Genomic DNA, 18,204 nt, shown 5'->3' on the forward strand with positions numbered 1-18,204 from the left:
TAAGTAAGTATCTTGCTCAAGGTCACACAGGTAGAAGAGAACAGGGTGGGGATTTAAAGCTAGAAGCTGAAACCCCAAACCTGATGAACTATACTTCTCTGAATAAGTCTATAATTCTCTGAGGCTGGTATTCTATGAGTCTAAAGTTCTAAGATTTCAAAATTTGGCTCAAGCTGCTAGTTTTAAGAAAGAGAATGACTTGCACTGAATCAATCTATGGGGATGATTCTAGGAAGGACCAAGAGTTAGCAGAGCCAAGGAACAGAGATGGTTTCCTCAAGTAGATGCTTCATCTCTATAATTATTGTCAACCTTCTGGGTGGGATGGGGCCCCTACCAGGATTCCCCAGGCCCCAAACCATCTATGAGCTTACTTGGGGCTTACATCAGAAATATGTTACTCTTGGGACCAGGAACAAAAGGAATAGCTAAGAGCCAAAGAGTCTCCAAGAAATCTGGGTCCAATAAAGCCTGGCCGCTGCTGCCAAATCACAAAGGGCTTGCTGCCTATCAAGAGCAGCATTCCAGCCTCCCTCCACTGGGCTGGAAATATTTTTAGCCTTTCAGTGTTTTGCTAAAGTAGAAAGCCTGACTCATCCATCTGTAGGTAGGTGCATGTGTTTGAGGGGCAGATTAGACCTGGGGGGGCGGGGGGGGGAGAGATAAAAATTACTGTTCCTGGGGAGGAGTCCCATGGGGAACATAAATTGCTCTAGGGCTTCCTGCCCACACCCAGCCTCGGTCCCCCTAGTAGTTTCTTAAAGTCCAAGAAAATAGCAGAGAGGGAAGATTTTTTGCAGCCAGTTACAGAGAACAACAGATGTTTCTCACCAACATAAGGGAACCGGAGACAGCTGCCCCCACATTGCCCCATTCTGTGCCAAGGTCTGGGATCATTCACAGGCCCTAGGTCCAGCAGAGGGTGGAGGGGAGCACTTCACTGCTGGCTGGGTAAGCCTGGCACAGGCTAGTCCATCACATGGCCTATGTTTCTGTCTGACCTTGTGACAAGCACTTCAGCCCAGACTAAGGAACAGGCATTTATTTGGTGAGTCAAATGGCAAATACTTTTTTTTCCCCAAACAATTTCCAAACAAGTAAAGTCCTCCAAAAGTGGAATAAGTTAGTGGAGAAGGGAGTTTGCCATCCTAAGGGGTCTTAAGGGAAGGCTAAATAGCCCTGCTTAGCAACATTGGAGAGACCATCCCTATTCCAGAAAGGGTAGAATTAAATGACTTCTGAGGTCCCATCTAACTTCAAAACTAGTTCTATGAAGTTTTAACAGTCCCCATGGGGAAGAAGAGGGTGCCCCTGGTGATCATGTTAACTTAACCTGTGACAAATACCCCAGCAATTCATTTAGCCATTATACCCAGGAAACAAAAATCACATGACCAGACAGCTTGCTCTAGTCACTGCTACCTCAACAAGCTTTAGAAAAGGAGCTCTTACCCTGAGCTCTTCTGAGGAGTTTGTGAATACATTCCAAGAAGCTCATAAATTCTTTCTTTATTTTGACTAACCTCTAACTGAAACTGATCACTTCCTTCAAATATTTAAAAACATTCTGACGAGAAGGAGACCATAGGCTTCAGTACAATGACCGATGCCACACCCAAAGTTACAAAGTCCTGCGTGACAGAAGATCACAAATCAGAGAAGAGAACATAAAAGTTGGCAAGCACCTTGAGGAGAGCATCAGGACCTAGAGGACACAGCCATTCTGATTCTTGATTTTCTATCCAGTGTCTAGCACAGTGCCTTGCACATAAGAGGTGTTTAATAAATGCCCCCATTATACAGATGAAGAGACCTAGAGGAGTGAGGCAGCTTGCTCAGGAAGAGTCAGGATTCGAACACAAGTTCTTTGATTCCAAATCCAGTCTCATTTCTATTACACTGTCTCCTCTACTCTATAGTCCTGAAAGCCCCTCTTCTCTCCCATCCAAATCCAACCTATCCTTTGAAGACTAGTTCAAATCTTGATTTCTTAAGGGGTTCTGCAGTAACTACAGCTCACTATGGTTTAAGGTGGAGATGGGATGGAGAATAGGATAGGAGGCATATTTGCAGTTGACAATGATCAGGGTTAGGGTTTGTGGCTGAACCCCAATGATCCTTCCCTGGTTATCCCAGCACAAAGTGAGCACTTTCTCCTCTGACCAACAGCCTGGCAGTGAAAATCTGCAGACTGAGCTCTTACCTCAGACTATCTGGGAGTTGTTTGTGGTCTTTTCATGGGCTCTATTTGTCTTCCTATTTAGACCATGGTCTCCTCAAGGGCAGGCTGCATGTCTATATATATAAGGTACTTGATAAACCACAGAATCAAAGCATTAGACCTGGAAAGGGCCTTAGAAAGCACCTGGCTCAAACCCTTTCATTTTCTTGATGGATAAGTTGACCTAGGAAGTGACTTATCCAAAGTGACCTGGAAACTTAACAGCAGAGTAAGGCAGGACACCACCCCAGGTCTCACCATTCTCAATCCAAGGCTCCTTCCACTATACTCCTGCCTAGATATAGCATGAAGGGCTAGCATATTTCTTGAAAGGTAGCATGACAGAAAGAACATGTTAAATGAACTGAACATTACATTAAATGACATAGGTTGGAATCCAGGCCCTACCATTAATTGCCCTTGTCACTTTAGGCAAGTTAGAACTATTGTTGTCTCATGTGTTAAACAAGAGGGGCAGATCAGATTGTGTCTTCTACTCCCTAAATCCCAAGAAAACCACCTGATGTCTGGAGCCAGCTTGGAGAGGATGCTGGCCCCTTAAGGGACACACACCGGGCAGAGCTAAGGAGATCACAAGTGCTGGCTCCAAGAGTGAAGAGCATGGGGCCAGCAGACTGAGGAACAATGTCACAGGCCTGGGACTTACTTGCCAAGGAAGCACTTGGGGACAGTGCTCAGCTTCCTCCTCCGGTCTTTGATGAGGTTCACCTTCTTACTCGTCATCATGTGGTAGAGCTTTTCTCCTTTCTCAGCAATCATGACGTAGGCATCCCGCTCCATGCCCAGCTTGAGACCTGGCAGAAAGTCAATCAGTCAGTCCACAAGCATTTATGGAGCGCCTACTATGTACCAAACACTGCGCGTTAAGCGATGGGGATGCACAGAAAGTGAAAGTTCATAGCCAGGTGAGGGAGACAACATGCTGACAGCCAGGGACTAAGTATATACTAGGACTAAAGGGTATTGGGAAAAGGTTCTCGTAGAAGGTGGGAATGAAGGAAGCCAAGAGGCAGAGAGAGGTAAGGGGGGAGTTCCAGGCATAGAGAACAACAAATGACAATGCCCAGAGATGAGAAAGGAACAGTAAGGAAGATGGCATCACTGATCACACAGATATGTTGGGGAATACAGGTGGAGAAGAACACTGTAAAGAATAAGATTACAAAAGTAGGAGAAGACTAGGTCATAAAGAGCTTTAAAAACCAAACCAGGGATTTTAGATTTTATTGTGAAGATGCCATTAGAGTTGACTGAATTTAAGGGATGACATGGTCAGACCTGTACTTAAGAAAGATCAAATTAATAATTAAATGAAGGTTGGATCGGTGTGGGGAGAAATCTAGGCAGAGACCAACTAACAGGCTACTATAACAGTCCAGCAATGAGGTGAATTTAAACCAGGGTGACGGCAGTATCAAAGAGAACAGGATCATATAAGAGATATATTGTGAAGGTAGAAACAACAGCACTTAGCAAATGAATGGATAGCGAGAGAAGGAAAAAAGTCCCAAAGAATAGAGCCAATATCCTTGGGGCCCTGGAAAAGTCCCTACTATCATCACCACTTCCCCCAAGGGGTTATCACAAGGGAACAAGGAGAGATGGAACTTAGAAAGCTGGTGATAAAAAACCAACAACATGAAGCTTGATCCCAGGTCCTAGAGAGAATATAAATGAAATCTGAATTGGAAAAAAAGAGGAAAAAACGGAATTGCATTCTGCTCTAACCAACTCTAGCCACAGGTCGGGGTCCCAAAATACAACCTTCAACCATACCTCCATCATGTCCATTCTATACCTCAACCTGAATGGACATACTGAACCAAGACCACAACCCCCAACATTAATTATGCTCTACTTCTACAATACCTCCAAACTAGGACCATTTTTTAACCCCAAACTTGATGGAAAACCCCTAAGGCCAAGAACACAAAATCCAACATGGGTCCCTCTCTACCTATCACATCTTCAACCACAGTTCTTCACTATCCACCCATGCCATACCTGCAAACATGACCATTCCAAAAGAATATAAGCTCCTTCAGGGCAGGGGCTGTCTAATTTTTGTATTTGTATTACCAATACTTAGCACAATGCTTGGTACATATTAGTCCTTTAATAAGTACTTGCTGAATGATATAATGTGAAAATGTGTTTAATAGGAATGTATGTGTAGAGTCTATATCAGATTGCATGTCATCTTGGGGAGGGAGAGGAAAGAGGGAGAGAAAACTTAAAACTTATGAAGTGACTATTAAAAACTAAAAACAAATAAATTGAAAAAAAAATAAGTACTTGTTTACTGCAGATACCCCCTGAGCCAAGACCACAAAGGCCAACATTGACCATTCTTCACCCTAAATATTCTTCAAATACTGACTATACTCCATTCCAACCATACCCTCTAGCAATGCCCATTCTCCATTATAACCATACCTTAAACCTTAACCAGCTGTGTGACCTTGGGTAAACTGCTTAAACTCTCTGGGCCTTAGTATCTTCCTTTGCACAATGAAGGGGACGTTCTTAATGACCTCAAAGGTCTTCTCCAGTCTCTTCCAGTTCCAAGCCTATTCACTCTCCTAAATATGACCTGCCAGTGTGCATGCATGTATGAATGCACACAGAAACACACTGAGAACACATCTAATATTCACCAATCTCTACTCCAATCACATCCCTAATCCTTATCACTCAGCACCATAACATTGCTCCTACCATTACTATTTTCTATCTCAATTTTGCATGCCTGTGCAAGCATCACACATGTGCACACACACACATACCACCTAAAGCTACAGAACAATTCCGACCATTTTCATGCTTCTGAACACCTTAGCTGGAAGTTTCACCCCAATCAGTATCACATTCCCTCACGATCCTCTACTCTACCTCTGGCTAGAATTTTGAGTCAAGCATACCTACCAGACTAACTGCCATTTGAGGCTTTTGTGACAAAGGCAGGATGTCAAGATACAGTGGATGTGGGGTGGAAGAGAAGCATCTAATTCTAGGTTCTATCACCAAAACGTCAAATGACATTGATCAATTTATTCTGAGTCTCCAGGCCACTGCTTCTTCCTCTATAAAATAAGGAGTTTGGACTATATGATCTACAAAGTTTTTTCCAGCTTGTAAGAAGGAAGAGAGGGCCAAGGAGGCCAAGAGACACCCCCTGAAATGGTCCCTGTGGACCTCTAAATGGATGTCTACAATCCTCTACTAGATCCTATGATTCTCTCAAAAATAAGAGTGTAATATAAACATTCAAAACAAGAAGCAGAAGGCTGCTCCCCTTTCACTCTTTCCCACCCTCCGGTCTCAAATATTGTCCCTAGGAGATGTTAGGCTAATCTTCTGTTCCCTAGGAAACTTACTAAAAATGTACAATTGTACTCATGTATAAAATGAGGGGGTTGGAGTGGATAATCTCTAAAGTGTCTTCTATATAATAATATGCTGAAATATTCCAATAAATAAATGCTTGTTGACTGATAGATTCCATCTCTAAATTCATAATTATATGCAACCTAGCAAAGATATGGTCCTTGGGCAGGAAGCCCTACAGTTGGACCAACTTGTCTCTTACTCACACACTGACTGGAAACAAAGGATAGGGACTAGACCTCTTATTAATTTCATTTTATAGAGAACACTCAAAAGAGGCAACTCCCTCTACCAGCACAGATCCACACCTTCTCTGTAACTTACTGCCTTAAATCTGGGGAGTTAAGATACTTGCCAGGATCACATTATATGACCAGTATGGGTCAGAGATAATATCTGAACTTGTGTCTTTCCAGTTTCAAGACCAGCTCTCAATACCCTATACTAGTGGTATCAAACTCAAAGACATATGGATCTCAGTCACATGCTGACTTCAAAAACCACAAATTAACCTGATATATGTTGTATTATATTTTCAGTTTGTTTGTCAAACCTTTCCCAATTACATTGTAATCTGATTCAGAAGTGTAGACAGACAGCAAGTCTGATCCATGATGTTTCTCAGGGAACATAGAGAGGAAGGTAAAAGAATATATACCTATACCCTCAATAGTCCAGTCATAGCTCACATTTTTAGCATTTCAAGATTTATAATAACACATATAACATTTTTATGAAAAATCACTATATTTAAAAAAATTAGAAGACCACTCACTGTTTTACATGTTTCTGCAAATCTCTTTAACACAAAACCATTAGGTTCTCATATTTGCCCCTGCTTTCAGTCTGAGGCAATATGTTGCTTTGAAATATGTACTCATACTTTAAGGTATATGGGTCAGAGATTTTCCCATTGCTCAAGGTTCATTTTTGACATTCTAGGAGGAAAAAGCTTTCAAAATGAACTCCTATTCAGAAGGATCTTCTCCTTTGGCATCTCAGCTTCCCTGGGACTCTCTTTCTTATTCTTCAGTGATCAGTGGCTGATCATGCACAGAGTGATGGGCTAAATGGTTAATTTCCAGAGATAGAACAATATGTTCCCTCCTTGCTTTTGGCAGAATGTACTCATGGGAAGTTCACCATCCCCTCTCCTGCCTCCAGGAAACTTCTGTCAGAAAGCACCAATAACAATAATCAGAGTTCCATTTTCTATAAGGATTGTCTACAAAGCTATTATAAGTGAGGTAAGTCAGATATGATCATCCCCTTTTTCCAGGTGAGGAATAAGGCCCAAAGAGGGAACAACTTGATGTCCATTCAAGGTACGAGATTCAGAACCATATTCAAATCCCAGTTTTACCTACAGCCTAGAGCACCCTTCACCTCAGTTTTCTCATCAATAAAATGAAAGGGCTAGGCTAAATGCTACCCTCTACCTCTACGGGGTAACACCATCCTTCTGGCATCCCAGGATCATAATTTTCGTTCTGTCCTTAACTCTTCTCTCTCTTACTCACCCCACACAGTCAATCAATTATCAAATCTTTCCATTTCTGCCTTTTATCTGTAACTTTGGCTCAGGCCCTCATCACATCTTGTAGAAATTACTGCAACAACTGCCTTCCTCCCCATTCCCATCCATCCTCTACTTAACTGCCACAGTGATTTTCCACAGGTAAGGAAAGTTGACCATGTCATTCCCTGTCTCAATATAATCTAGTGGCTCCCGATGCTTCCAGGATAAAACACACACTCTTTTTTGTTTTTAAAGCACTAAAAGTCAAACTGATTTTCTCTCTGTACTTTGTACATGGCATGTCTCCCATCTACTTGCTTTTGCCATGACTGTACACCATGCCTGGAATGCAATCCTCCTTCATTTCCCCCTAGTAAATTCTCCTAATTCTCTTCCTGATGTTCCCAAATACCACTGCCTTTCCTCCCTAATGACTTTCTGCATCTATTTTTTTCTGGATTTGCTTAGAGATTTATGATGTCTCCCAGGAGAAAATATAAGCTCCTTAGAATAAGAATTACTTTATTTTCTGTCTTTGGGCCTATAGTGCCTATCTAAGTGTCTGCACTTAGTAAGAATTTAATAAATACTTGCTTATTAAGTGATCCTAAATACCCCAACAGCTCTAGATTCCTAAGAATTCCTATGACCCGTTGTCAATCGAATGATTCCCCCCTTTCCCCATTGTCTTCACACTCCATATTCTAGGAGAGTTACCACGATGTACAAGGTCTTATACATAAGAGACATTTAAGACTGAACTGAATGGAAATACAAGAATCGGGAAGGAAAAAAAAATACAAATGGCCAAACAACTAAAAATGGAACCCAGCTTCCCTTTTCTTCCTGAAATGTAGATGAATTAGTTTTCTTTTCCTCCCTTGTGTTTACAACACTCAGAGTATTAATTCTGAGTATACAGGACTGACTCAATGCATGACCTTAAATCATTTACTTCCAAAACAGAATTCATTCTCTTTCTACAAACCCATCTCCTTGCTCCCATACCTCTAATTTTCTGCAGAACATCTCAAAGTAAATATTCCATATCAAATTAAACATGTCCACAACACAAATAAGCAACTTTCCCCAAAACTGCCTTGTCTTTTCAACCTTCCTATTTCTGTCAAGTACACCATCATCCTACCAATCACACAAATTTGCAACCTCAACCCACCACTCACTCACCCAACCAGCGGACAAATCTTGTCATTTCACTCTCCATAACATGTCTCCTGTCTGTCTTCTTCTACACAGAGCCACACACCCACACCCTTACTAATGCCAGAATCAAATATAAACTCATCCTTATATAACCTAGCCCCAACCTACCTTTCCTGTCTGATTACCCCTCTCCTTACACAATCTGCTGTCTGTGCATTTAGACTGAATGTCTCCCATGGCTAGTATTCCCAAGTTTGTCACCTCCAACTCTCCTTTAAGATTCAGTTTGAGAATCATCTTATACATGAAGCTTTTTTCTAATCCTCCAGCTGCTAATCCCTTTCCCCCAAATATGTGTGTGTGTGCGGGTGTGTGTGTAACGTGTTGTGTGACTCTGCGGTACCACATCACACCTGTCAGAGGGGCTAATATGACAAAAAAAGGAAAATATTAGATGTTGGAAGATCTATGGGAAAACCAGGACACTAATGCACTGTTGGTGGAGTTGTGAACTGATCCAACCACTCTAGAGAGCAATTTGCAACTATGCCCAAGGAGCTATAAAGCTGTGCATACCCTTTGATCCAGCAATACCACTGCTAGGTATGTATCCCAAAGACATACAAAAAAGGAGAAAAGAACCTGTTTACAAAATTTTTATATCAGCTTTTTCTGCGGTGGCTAAGAATTGGAAATCGAAGGGATGCCAATCAACTGGGGAATGGCTAAACAATCTGTGGTATATGAATGTAATAGAATATTGTTGTGCTATATATAAGAAATGACAAGGGGAATTATTTCAGAAAAACCTGAAAAGACTTACATGAACTGAACAGAACCAGGAGAATATTGTACACAGTAAGAGTATTACTGTTTGATAAAGAACTACGAATAACTTAACTATTCTCAGCAATACAATGATCCAAGACAATCCCAAAGGACTAATGATGAAGCATACTATCCTCCTCCAGAGAAAGAACTAATATTGATTGAATACAGACTGAAACATACTATTTTTTTACTCTTTCATTATTCTTCATTAATTTTATTCTTCTTGTACAAAATTACTAATATGAAAATATTTTACATAATTGCACATATATAATCTATATCTGATTGCTTACCATCTCAGGGAAGGGAAAGATAGAATTTGGAACACAAAACTGCAAATAAATATACTTTTAAAAATTAAAAATAAATAAATGTGTTGTCTACCTCAACAGTTCCTTGAAGGTAGGGACTATTTCACGTGGCTATATCCCCATTAAAATGCCTGGCACATAGTAGATACATGAGATAAATATGAATGAAGATGAAAAGAGGGGAGAAAATTAATAAGATGAGGCCATATGGGGGGCTAAATGTAGCATGGGAAAAAGAATAAAGGCCTGGGAGTCAAGAAACACCTGAATTCTTGAACAACCTCTGCCATTAACTCACTGCTTCACCTCAGTCAAGTCACCTGGAATTGCCTCTCTGGGACTCAATTTCTTTCTCTGCAAAATGAGATGCTTGGACTTCTACTTCTATGAGCATCTGTTTCTAACATCAAAGGTCTAAGTTGGGGTTCAAGTTTGGGTTGTTTTGGGTTTTGTTTTGTTTTTTAGTTTTTTGGTTGTTATCTTTTGTTTCGTTTTTTAAATATAAACTGCTGATGGCAGCTTTTCCTATGATAGGCCCTTTTTTCCCTAGAAGGGGAATCTTCGTCCTTTAAAAATCCATTAAACAGAGATTTTGAGTAGCTGAGTTCTGGTTAACCAAGACAAAACTGCAGTAGCAGCAATCCTATTCATGTGATGCTTTTAGAAGCTTGTCATATTCACCAGGAGATTTCTCTCTTTAGAAAGAAGCACTCTGATATACCTGAGTACAAAGATCCTATACCATTATCAAGAGAACTCTCTGTACTCTTAAAAGGACAATGGTTATAATACTAATGGCACCTACACAACGTCTGATAACTCTGCTATACTGTTCTTCCGGGGCTTGTAATGTTTTCATGAGTTAACATGCCTGAGCTATACTGAAGAAAAATAAAAGAATGACTAGCTGTGACTTCCCCAGGGTGGAAATTTGTTTTACTCCATCTTTTTGTGGGTTCTGCTGCTCAAGAATTTGTTTAGAGTCATTTTCAAAGGTATTTGGAGGGTTTCAGGGGGACAGCTCCCTGCCTTTACTCTACCATCTTGGCTCCACCTAGTTGTGACTTCCAATGGAGGGTAGCTGGGCCTGGTGCCTTGGGCATTGACACTTATCATCACCTCTCTCCTCAACTTTATGATTTGGCACCAAGGGCTGAAAAACTTTGTATTAATCATTTTCCATTTCCATAATACTTTTAAGGCTTTCAAAATGCTTTTTTTCATAATAATCCTGTGAGTTAGGTAGTACAAAGTATATTCTTCCCATTTTGCAGATGAAGAAACAAAGGATCTCTTTTTTTAAATGAAGTGATTTACCCAAGAACACACAGTTAGTTAATAGCAGAACTAGTTTCAAACCCAGTTTTCATGACCCCACAGTCCACTGTCTTTTCCACTACACCAAGTTAGATAATTCATAGTGAAATGAGCTAAGGTTATATGGAACCACTGGTCTCACTATTACAGGTAACTTTATGGGTTTTAAGTTCCAAAGAGCTCTGAAAAATCAACATATATACATACACACAACTACATGAACACTTATGTATGTGTGCATGCATGTATGTGTATGTATTTATGTAGTTCTTGTGTTGTAGGATACAGATTGGGGTTCACATCTCACTGCAAGCAAATCATGCCAGTGATAAAGATTCCCCACCTGAGTGCAAATCAATCAAGTATTAATAAGACCCATGTAGTGTGCCAATAAATGAAACAATCCCTACTCAAAAGAAGCTTAAATTCTAATGGGTAGATAACAAGGACATAGATAAATGCAGTGGTGTGTAACAGAGTGGTAAAAATTAAGGTAACCAGCAAAATCTTTACCAAGAAGGAGAAAGATGATGTGATGTGGAAGGGAAAAGAGAATACATGCCAGGCATGGGGGACAGTGAGTGCAAAAGCATGGCATCCCTGCAGGGGGAGAAGTGTTGTGTGAGGAACAGGGAGGGCAATGTGGGAGGGGGATCATTGTACAACAAGGCTAAAAGGATTGGTTGGGGGGCAGGTTGTGAAAGGATTTAAAAGCTAAGCAGGAGTTTATTTTTTATTCTAGAGGCAACAGGAAGCCACTAGAGTTTATTAAACAAGTTAAGCTTTCCTTAAGCTGTGTAGACGATTTGGGGAGAAACTTGAGGCAAAAAGACCAGCTGGAACCAATTATCTTTCTTGTACCAAATAACCCTGTGAAATAGTCACAGATACTGAGCGAACTGAACTGTGGAAACTGAGTGAACCTTACAGACCATCTAGTCTAATTTGCCCAAGATCACAGCTCACCTGGAACATCAGCTCCCTTGCCTCCCCATCAAAACTATTTCCATGGTATCCACTGAAGCCTAGCTGGGCCAATGAGGCTATCCTCATTCACATCTTTTCTTCTTTAGGCTCATGGCAAATGACAGAGTTAAAAGTTAACCCAGCCAGTAGAAGGGGCCATGGCAACGGAGCTCATAATGGCCAACAAATCTTGGATCCCTCTTCACACAAAATTAAGCAGCCATTTACACTCTCAGAGGCTCAATAATTCAAGTGCAGTTTGGAACTACCACCAGCTGTTTCCTGTTCTATCTGAAACATCACTCTGCCAGTCAAACATGCAAGCCTACTAAACCCACATAATTCCTTTACCACAAGTACAATCCATAGACTTTTGGTTTTGTTTTTTAATTCTGATTAACATATTTTGGAAATACCAATGGTTTCCTCTGCAATCCTGTATTTTATGTCCTGTGAAGGCTCCATCTGAATGCCAAAAGGGTCCATAATACAAAAAAGAAGTTTAAGAAGCCTTGCCTTATAATAACCATACTACTACCTGCCCTTGATAGGCCAATTCCAGGAGTGCTAGAGATGAAGGGGAGAGATCGTTATTATGCAGAAAATCTAAACCAGTCAGAGTGAAAATAATAATCAATATTTCTCAAGTATTCAACAGCACAGGAAATCCCTCTACTGATCAGGATAACAACCCCTCAAAAGACAGTTTCATGAGTTTGCTATGTCCATAGACATTCAATCCCCCGGCCACCATCTTTCGAGCGATGAGTTTCTTCAAACTTGGTTAAGACCTTGAATAACAGATATGCAATGCAGTCCATCACTGGACCCATAAACCATGCCTTTGCTCCTTGGTGGGGCTTATGTGACTTAGTATTCCCAAGGCAGAGCATTTGAGAACCATTGTATCTGCATCATGATGAGACCATGGAACAGGGTTTTGACAGAGGAATAATAACACTAATGTTAACAAGTCTATTTATTCCCTTTGGTGGGTCTCACTTTCCTCTTCTAGAAAATAAGGAGGCTGAGACCACAGATCGTAGGATTTAGAGCTGAAAAGCACCTTAGAAATTGAGTCAACCTCATTTTATAGATGAGAATTAAGCCCCCAAGAAGCTAAATTATTCCCCCAAATCACACAGATAGTAAATAGCAGAGCCAAGACCCCTTCCAGCTCTCAAGTTCTTGGAATCTAAACATTCTTAAACTTTGGAAAGTGCTCATCAGATTATAATTTAACAATAAAACCCATATGGAGACCATACTCAGCATGAGACATTTCCCTCCCCCAATCTTTCCAACAAACTGCTTGGGTAGAAGGGACTTGATGTAAGAGGTATGGGCTGGTGGAAGAGAGGTATGTAGTTATTTCCAGAGGCCACAGGTAACCCAAAAAAGACATTCACCACTGTCCAAAGAAGGAATCCATAGCTCCTAAGCCCTTTTCATTTCCTTACTGTCCCCTTTGGTACTCTAATGAAACCTATAGACTCCTTTTGAGAATACTAGTTTTAAATGAATAAAATAACATGAATAGAATTACAAAAGAAGCCAAAAGTTTGTAAATAAATAAATTTGAGTGGAGCAATAGGGAGAAAAGTTTTGAGATGCCCTGAAATTTGGGTCTTGGGATCCCAGATTAAGAACTCTTGGTCTAAAAGTAGAGTAGGCAAAAATCAATGCCCCTCAAAGAAAAAAAGTTTTTAAGTAGCAAAGAAGAGAGAATAATGGCCAATGGTGTCGTTTAGTGTGACCAAGGGATCATAGGACTCTAGATTTAGACCTGAAAGAGACCTTCCAGGACACTGAGTCCAACCACCTTTACTTTTACAGATGAGGAAACTGATGCACTGAGAGGTTAATGACTTACACAGGAAGATAATAAGTACTGGAGGTGTGACTTGAACTAAGGCTTCCTAACTACAAGGATAGCACTATCACTCCTACACCTACATTACACTCCTACACTTCACATTTGACACCTGTCAAACACACAGCTGGAAGGCTGCAGTTGACCCAAACTAGATTAAAATCTAATTGGGAAACAAAATAAATAAAAATATAATACAAAATAGATAATGTTCCCATGTGGTTATCTAAGTCATTATGTGGCCTGAAGATATCCTTATGTGAGGTTTGGCAGCCCCCATTTCTATTTGAGTTTGGTACCACAGGACTAACCCATTATACCCTCTCTCTACAGAGAGCTTTCTTGGTTCACTATATTCAACCAAAAGCCAGGAATAAGGATGTGGGGCCATACAGGGGATAATATCAAGGTCTAACCTCCCCAGGCTAATGAGATCATTGGATTTCAAGTAGTGACAACTATGCCTCCTGAAGCTGCTGATGCTATTTGTACCACTAGTGTGATATTTATAAAGCAGTTTAAGATTTGGAAAACATTTTATGTATATTGTCTCATTCGTTCCTCACAGTAACCCTGGAAGGTGTATTCCCCTTTTACAGGTGAGAAAACTGAGGCTAGAGGAGTTAAGTGACTTGATCATGTAAATATCAGAGAATCAAACATACAACTCTCTTAACTCTAACTATAGCATTCTTTCTACTTCCCACTGTCTTTCTCATACCTAGAATAGAGAATATCAGAGACCTGCTAGTACTACCTCCCCTCATCTCACGAATGAGGAATCAAATCCAGAAGGGAAGGGGCCTAACCAAATTGCTGTGTATATCCCCTTCCTGTCTCCTCCCAGCCCTCAACCATAGGATCATCATTTCCAAAGGAGAGAGTCACTTGGAATGCAGGTCCTCTGGTTTCTGATCCAGTGCTACTTTCAGTAGACCAAATTCACCATAGCTACTCTCTTCCTTCCTCATACCCCTGGTTCCCACCATTCCTATCCATTCAGAAGAACATATTTCAAACCCTTCACCCCACTTTATTCATGTTCTTGCTTGCCTCCCAATCCTGTACCCTCTGGATCAGATACCATGCCCTGATGGAGTTCCAGCTTTGAAGCTCCCACTTTCCTGATTTGTGAGTGCCTTCTACTAATCAATGTATCTAGTGAGTCGCAGACGTACCTCACTTAACACCCTGGCCATCGTCTTGCCAGCCACTAGGCATATACCCATTTTCCAGCTCTGGAATCATAATCAAATCAAGACTCCCATTGTGACTGGAAAAGACTCTCTCATGTCCCCATTCTTCATCACTGAGACCACAACACAGGTCCCTGGACACCACTGTTCTAAATATATTCTCTTAAAGACAGGAACTGTTTAACTTTTTTTTTTTTTTTGCCTTTTGGAGGGCAACTGGGGCTAAGTAACTTCCCCAAGGTTACACAGCTAGTTTTTTTGTGTGGGTGTTAAGTGTCTGAGGCTGGAACTGAACTCAGGTCCTCCTGACTCCAGGGCCGGCGCTTTACGCACTGCGCCACCTAGCCACCCTAACCTTCACATTTCTATTTGTATCACTAGTACTTAGCATGATGCTTAGCATGTCGTGAGCACTTAATACTCTTTGCTTTCATTTATCCAGTCTCTTCCAGTACCCAAATCGGGTAGTTCCCAGGTACTAGAGAAAACAGATAGGAATGGGAGTCCCAAAATACTCACTCTCTCTCTGCTCCCTCTCCTTGATGATGGCATCTAGCCATTTCTGTTTGTCCTCTGCCGTTTTTGCCATACAAACAAACCACTTGTTTTTGGCGGTATTATGGATCTTCCAGCCATTTGTGACAGTGTAGCCATTGCTGTGGTAATCCGCTAAGAAGGAATGGAGAGAGAAAAATAGAGTCTTATGAGGAAGGAATCTACCTACGGAAAAAGGAGCAAGCCTGCCTTCTCTCCCACTGCTATGCCAGAGACTGGCAGTTAGAGTTAATCTATAAGTCCTTCCTCAATCTACCAGTACTAGAGCCACAGGATAGCTCACCTAGCCCATAAATATGACTTTGAGGTCAGATTTCTGACTCCTTCCAATCTTGACTCATTCCAGAAATCTAAGTTATTTTAGACCTTGCCTTATTTCCTTCCCCTTTCCAATTACTGATCCCCAAGTTAACTAGCACAGTCAAACCCAGGCCAGGCAACCTAACACAAAGAGAATGGCCAGTCCCATTCTGACTTCAAGATAACTGCTTCAAGAGAATGAAAGCCTGACCAAGCCTGGGCCATCTCCTGCTGCTGCTGCTGCTTTGCTGCTGTTTGTCCTTCATTCTTAAAAAGGGCCATGACATCAGGGAGGTGATACCATGACATGCAAGTGAATTGGATTTCAGTGAGGGAAGGCTGAGACTAGTCAGAGGCCCAAGGATGCCCCAAATTAATAATACTTCCTTCCCACGTATTCAGACTGAAGTCTGGGCACATTTTCACATGGGGAACTATGAGGCAGCACACATAGACACTGAACAGTCCACCGTGATGAGGTAGCACTTACCTGTGCCATCTTCCACATTCTCCACCTCCATGACTTCAGTGTTGATCCGGCCTCTGAAGATATAGAGAGATCCATTGATGGACTTGGTCCTCTTGGTTGACTTCTTTCCCCCAGTGACCCTGCAATGGTGAAGACAAGGAAAAATGAGTATATTACCCTTCAATAGCCCTATCTGAGTCAAGTTTTCTTCATCTTTCAAATAATTCCTGCCCACAAAGTTCTAGTGCAGACCAGAAGAAGCAATGGATGGAGGCATTTCTAAAAAGGTAAAGCCATACAGAGGGGGGTGGTATTTGAAATGGGTAGAAACAGTACAGGGATCATGAGAAACCAGCGTTAGCCTTCACTAAATGATGGATTAAAGATGTTAGTGTGACCATGGGCAATGTTCTTCATCTCTCTGAGTTTTAGATTTCTAAATAAGAAATCCAAAATACTTGAGAGATCATGGGATTTAAAATGGAAGAGACCTTAGCTATGACATTAATACAATCCTTTTATTTCTGCATGTGAGGAAACTGAGGCCTAGAGGTTAAGTGACATGTCCAAAGTCATAAAGGGAATAAGAAGCAGTCAGGATTTGAATTCATGTCTTCTGGTTCTAAATACCACATTTCTTCTACCATGCCACAGACGATACCTAACTCAATTTAATTCCCAACAAATACTTAATGTCTTACAACTCCTGAGGCTTTGTGTTCAATGTTAGATATTCAAAGATGAAAAACAGCACAATCCCTGTGCTCCAAGAACTGACAGACTAATGAGAGGAGTTTATGATTGATATGTGTGGAAATAAGTATAATCAAAGGTAGATTGTGAGGAGAGGTGGGGGAGGGGGGAGAAGAGGAAGAGAGCTTTAGAAAAATCTGAAATAAGACATAAGACATAATAAAGGGTGGTTGTGAGGATCAAATGAAAAAAATGTTTCTTTCAAAAACTGCTCTGTAAATGCTTCATAAGATTTTGGGGAAAGAAATGGGCAAGAGCAGCACCCATCTAACCCAATTCACATCTAGGAAAGCCCCACTGCAGCATAGTCCATAAGTGGTCATAGAGCCTCTGTTTGTAGAGAACCCACCAGAAAGATCCCCCTGACAAGCTCATCCATTCTCACAGTAGAATCTCTAAGCAGCTGCTTCCCGAATCTACATCCACCATTCCAGGGCTAAGTATTCACTGTGTATACAGCAAGCCATTTGGGGCTTCAAGGAAAGACATATAAAAACACAGTCTCTGTTATTATTTACATGTTGTCTCCCCATTGCCTTTCTCTGTATTCCCTGTGCCGAGCACAAAGTAAGCACTGAATAAATACCTGTTGACTGACTGACATCCAGGGCCTTAAAAGTCACATTTGAAATATAGAACAAATACTTGAGGTAAGAGCAGACAGCAGAAAAGTGTACATAATTTGTAACTAACTTGTGTGACTTGGTTGGCTGAAGCTGCAAGGGAACAAAGAAGAGATTCTCTGAGTTTACCACTCTGGACTTTGGTATACTCGTTTTTTCAAAAAAGTATTGGATCACATTGTCTTTATAGTCCCTTCCAGGACTTGATTCTATCAGCTCTGAAAACGGACTTTTAGGGGCAGCTAGGTGGTGCAGTGAATAGAGCACCAGCCCTGGAGTCAGGAGGACCTGAGTTTAAATCCAGCCTCGGACACTTAACACAAAAACTAGCCATGTGACCTTGGGCAAGTCACGTAACCCCAAATTTCCCTCCAAAAAAAAGAACAAAAAACAACAACAACAAAAATGGACTTTCCCCATCCTCCTTTCCTGCTGCAACCATGCTTTTCTCCCCTCTAGCTCTAGCTTTCTACCTGGCTCATGACCCACAACTCTCTTCCTCCCATGCTCTACAACCAATAATTTACTTCAAGAGAACAGATATTTTGCCAGTCTGAAGTCTAAAGAACTGTCTGCTTAGGGTAAAAGTGGATTAAAAGATTAGGGAAAGGGAACCTATGGAAAACCTCAGGCTCTCTAGGAACAGTGGGAAAGGAGAGAAAAGAAAGAAGTGAAACAAAGATGGAGAGAGAGAGAGA

The 18,204-nt window shown here is 41.2% G+C and overlaps 1 protein-coding gene across 1 annotated transcript in view; it reads right to left on the minus strand.

The window, feature by feature from the left end:
• PREX1 (phosphatidylinositol-3,4,5-trisphosphate dependent Rac exchange factor 1) overlaps positions 1 to 18,204 on the minus strand; it is a 245,713-nt gene that overhangs the window by 81,141 nt on the left and 146,368 nt on the right. Inside the window, exons 8-10 of the mRNA XM_069072366.1 lie at positions 16,152 to 16,270; positions 15,326 to 15,475; positions 2,889 to 3,036 (exon numbers count right to left, since the gene is read on the minus strand). Of these exons, the coding sequence (XP_068928467.1) occupies positions 2,889 to 3,036; positions 15,326 to 15,475; positions 16,152 to 16,270 (417 nt within the window). The remainder of the gene's footprint in view (positions 1 to 2,888; positions 3,037 to 15,325; positions 15,476 to 16,151; positions 16,271 to 18,204) is intronic.

This window comes from Petaurus breviceps, unplaced genomic scaffold, assembly GCF_028583685.1.
Source record: "Petaurus breviceps papuanus isolate PSGF00001 unplaced genomic scaffold, PetGlider_PUasm1.0 90847, whole genome shotgun sequence".
NCBI classification, from domain to species: domain Eukaryota; kingdom Metazoa; phylum Chordata; class Mammalia; order Diprotodontia; family Petauridae; genus Petaurus; species Petaurus breviceps.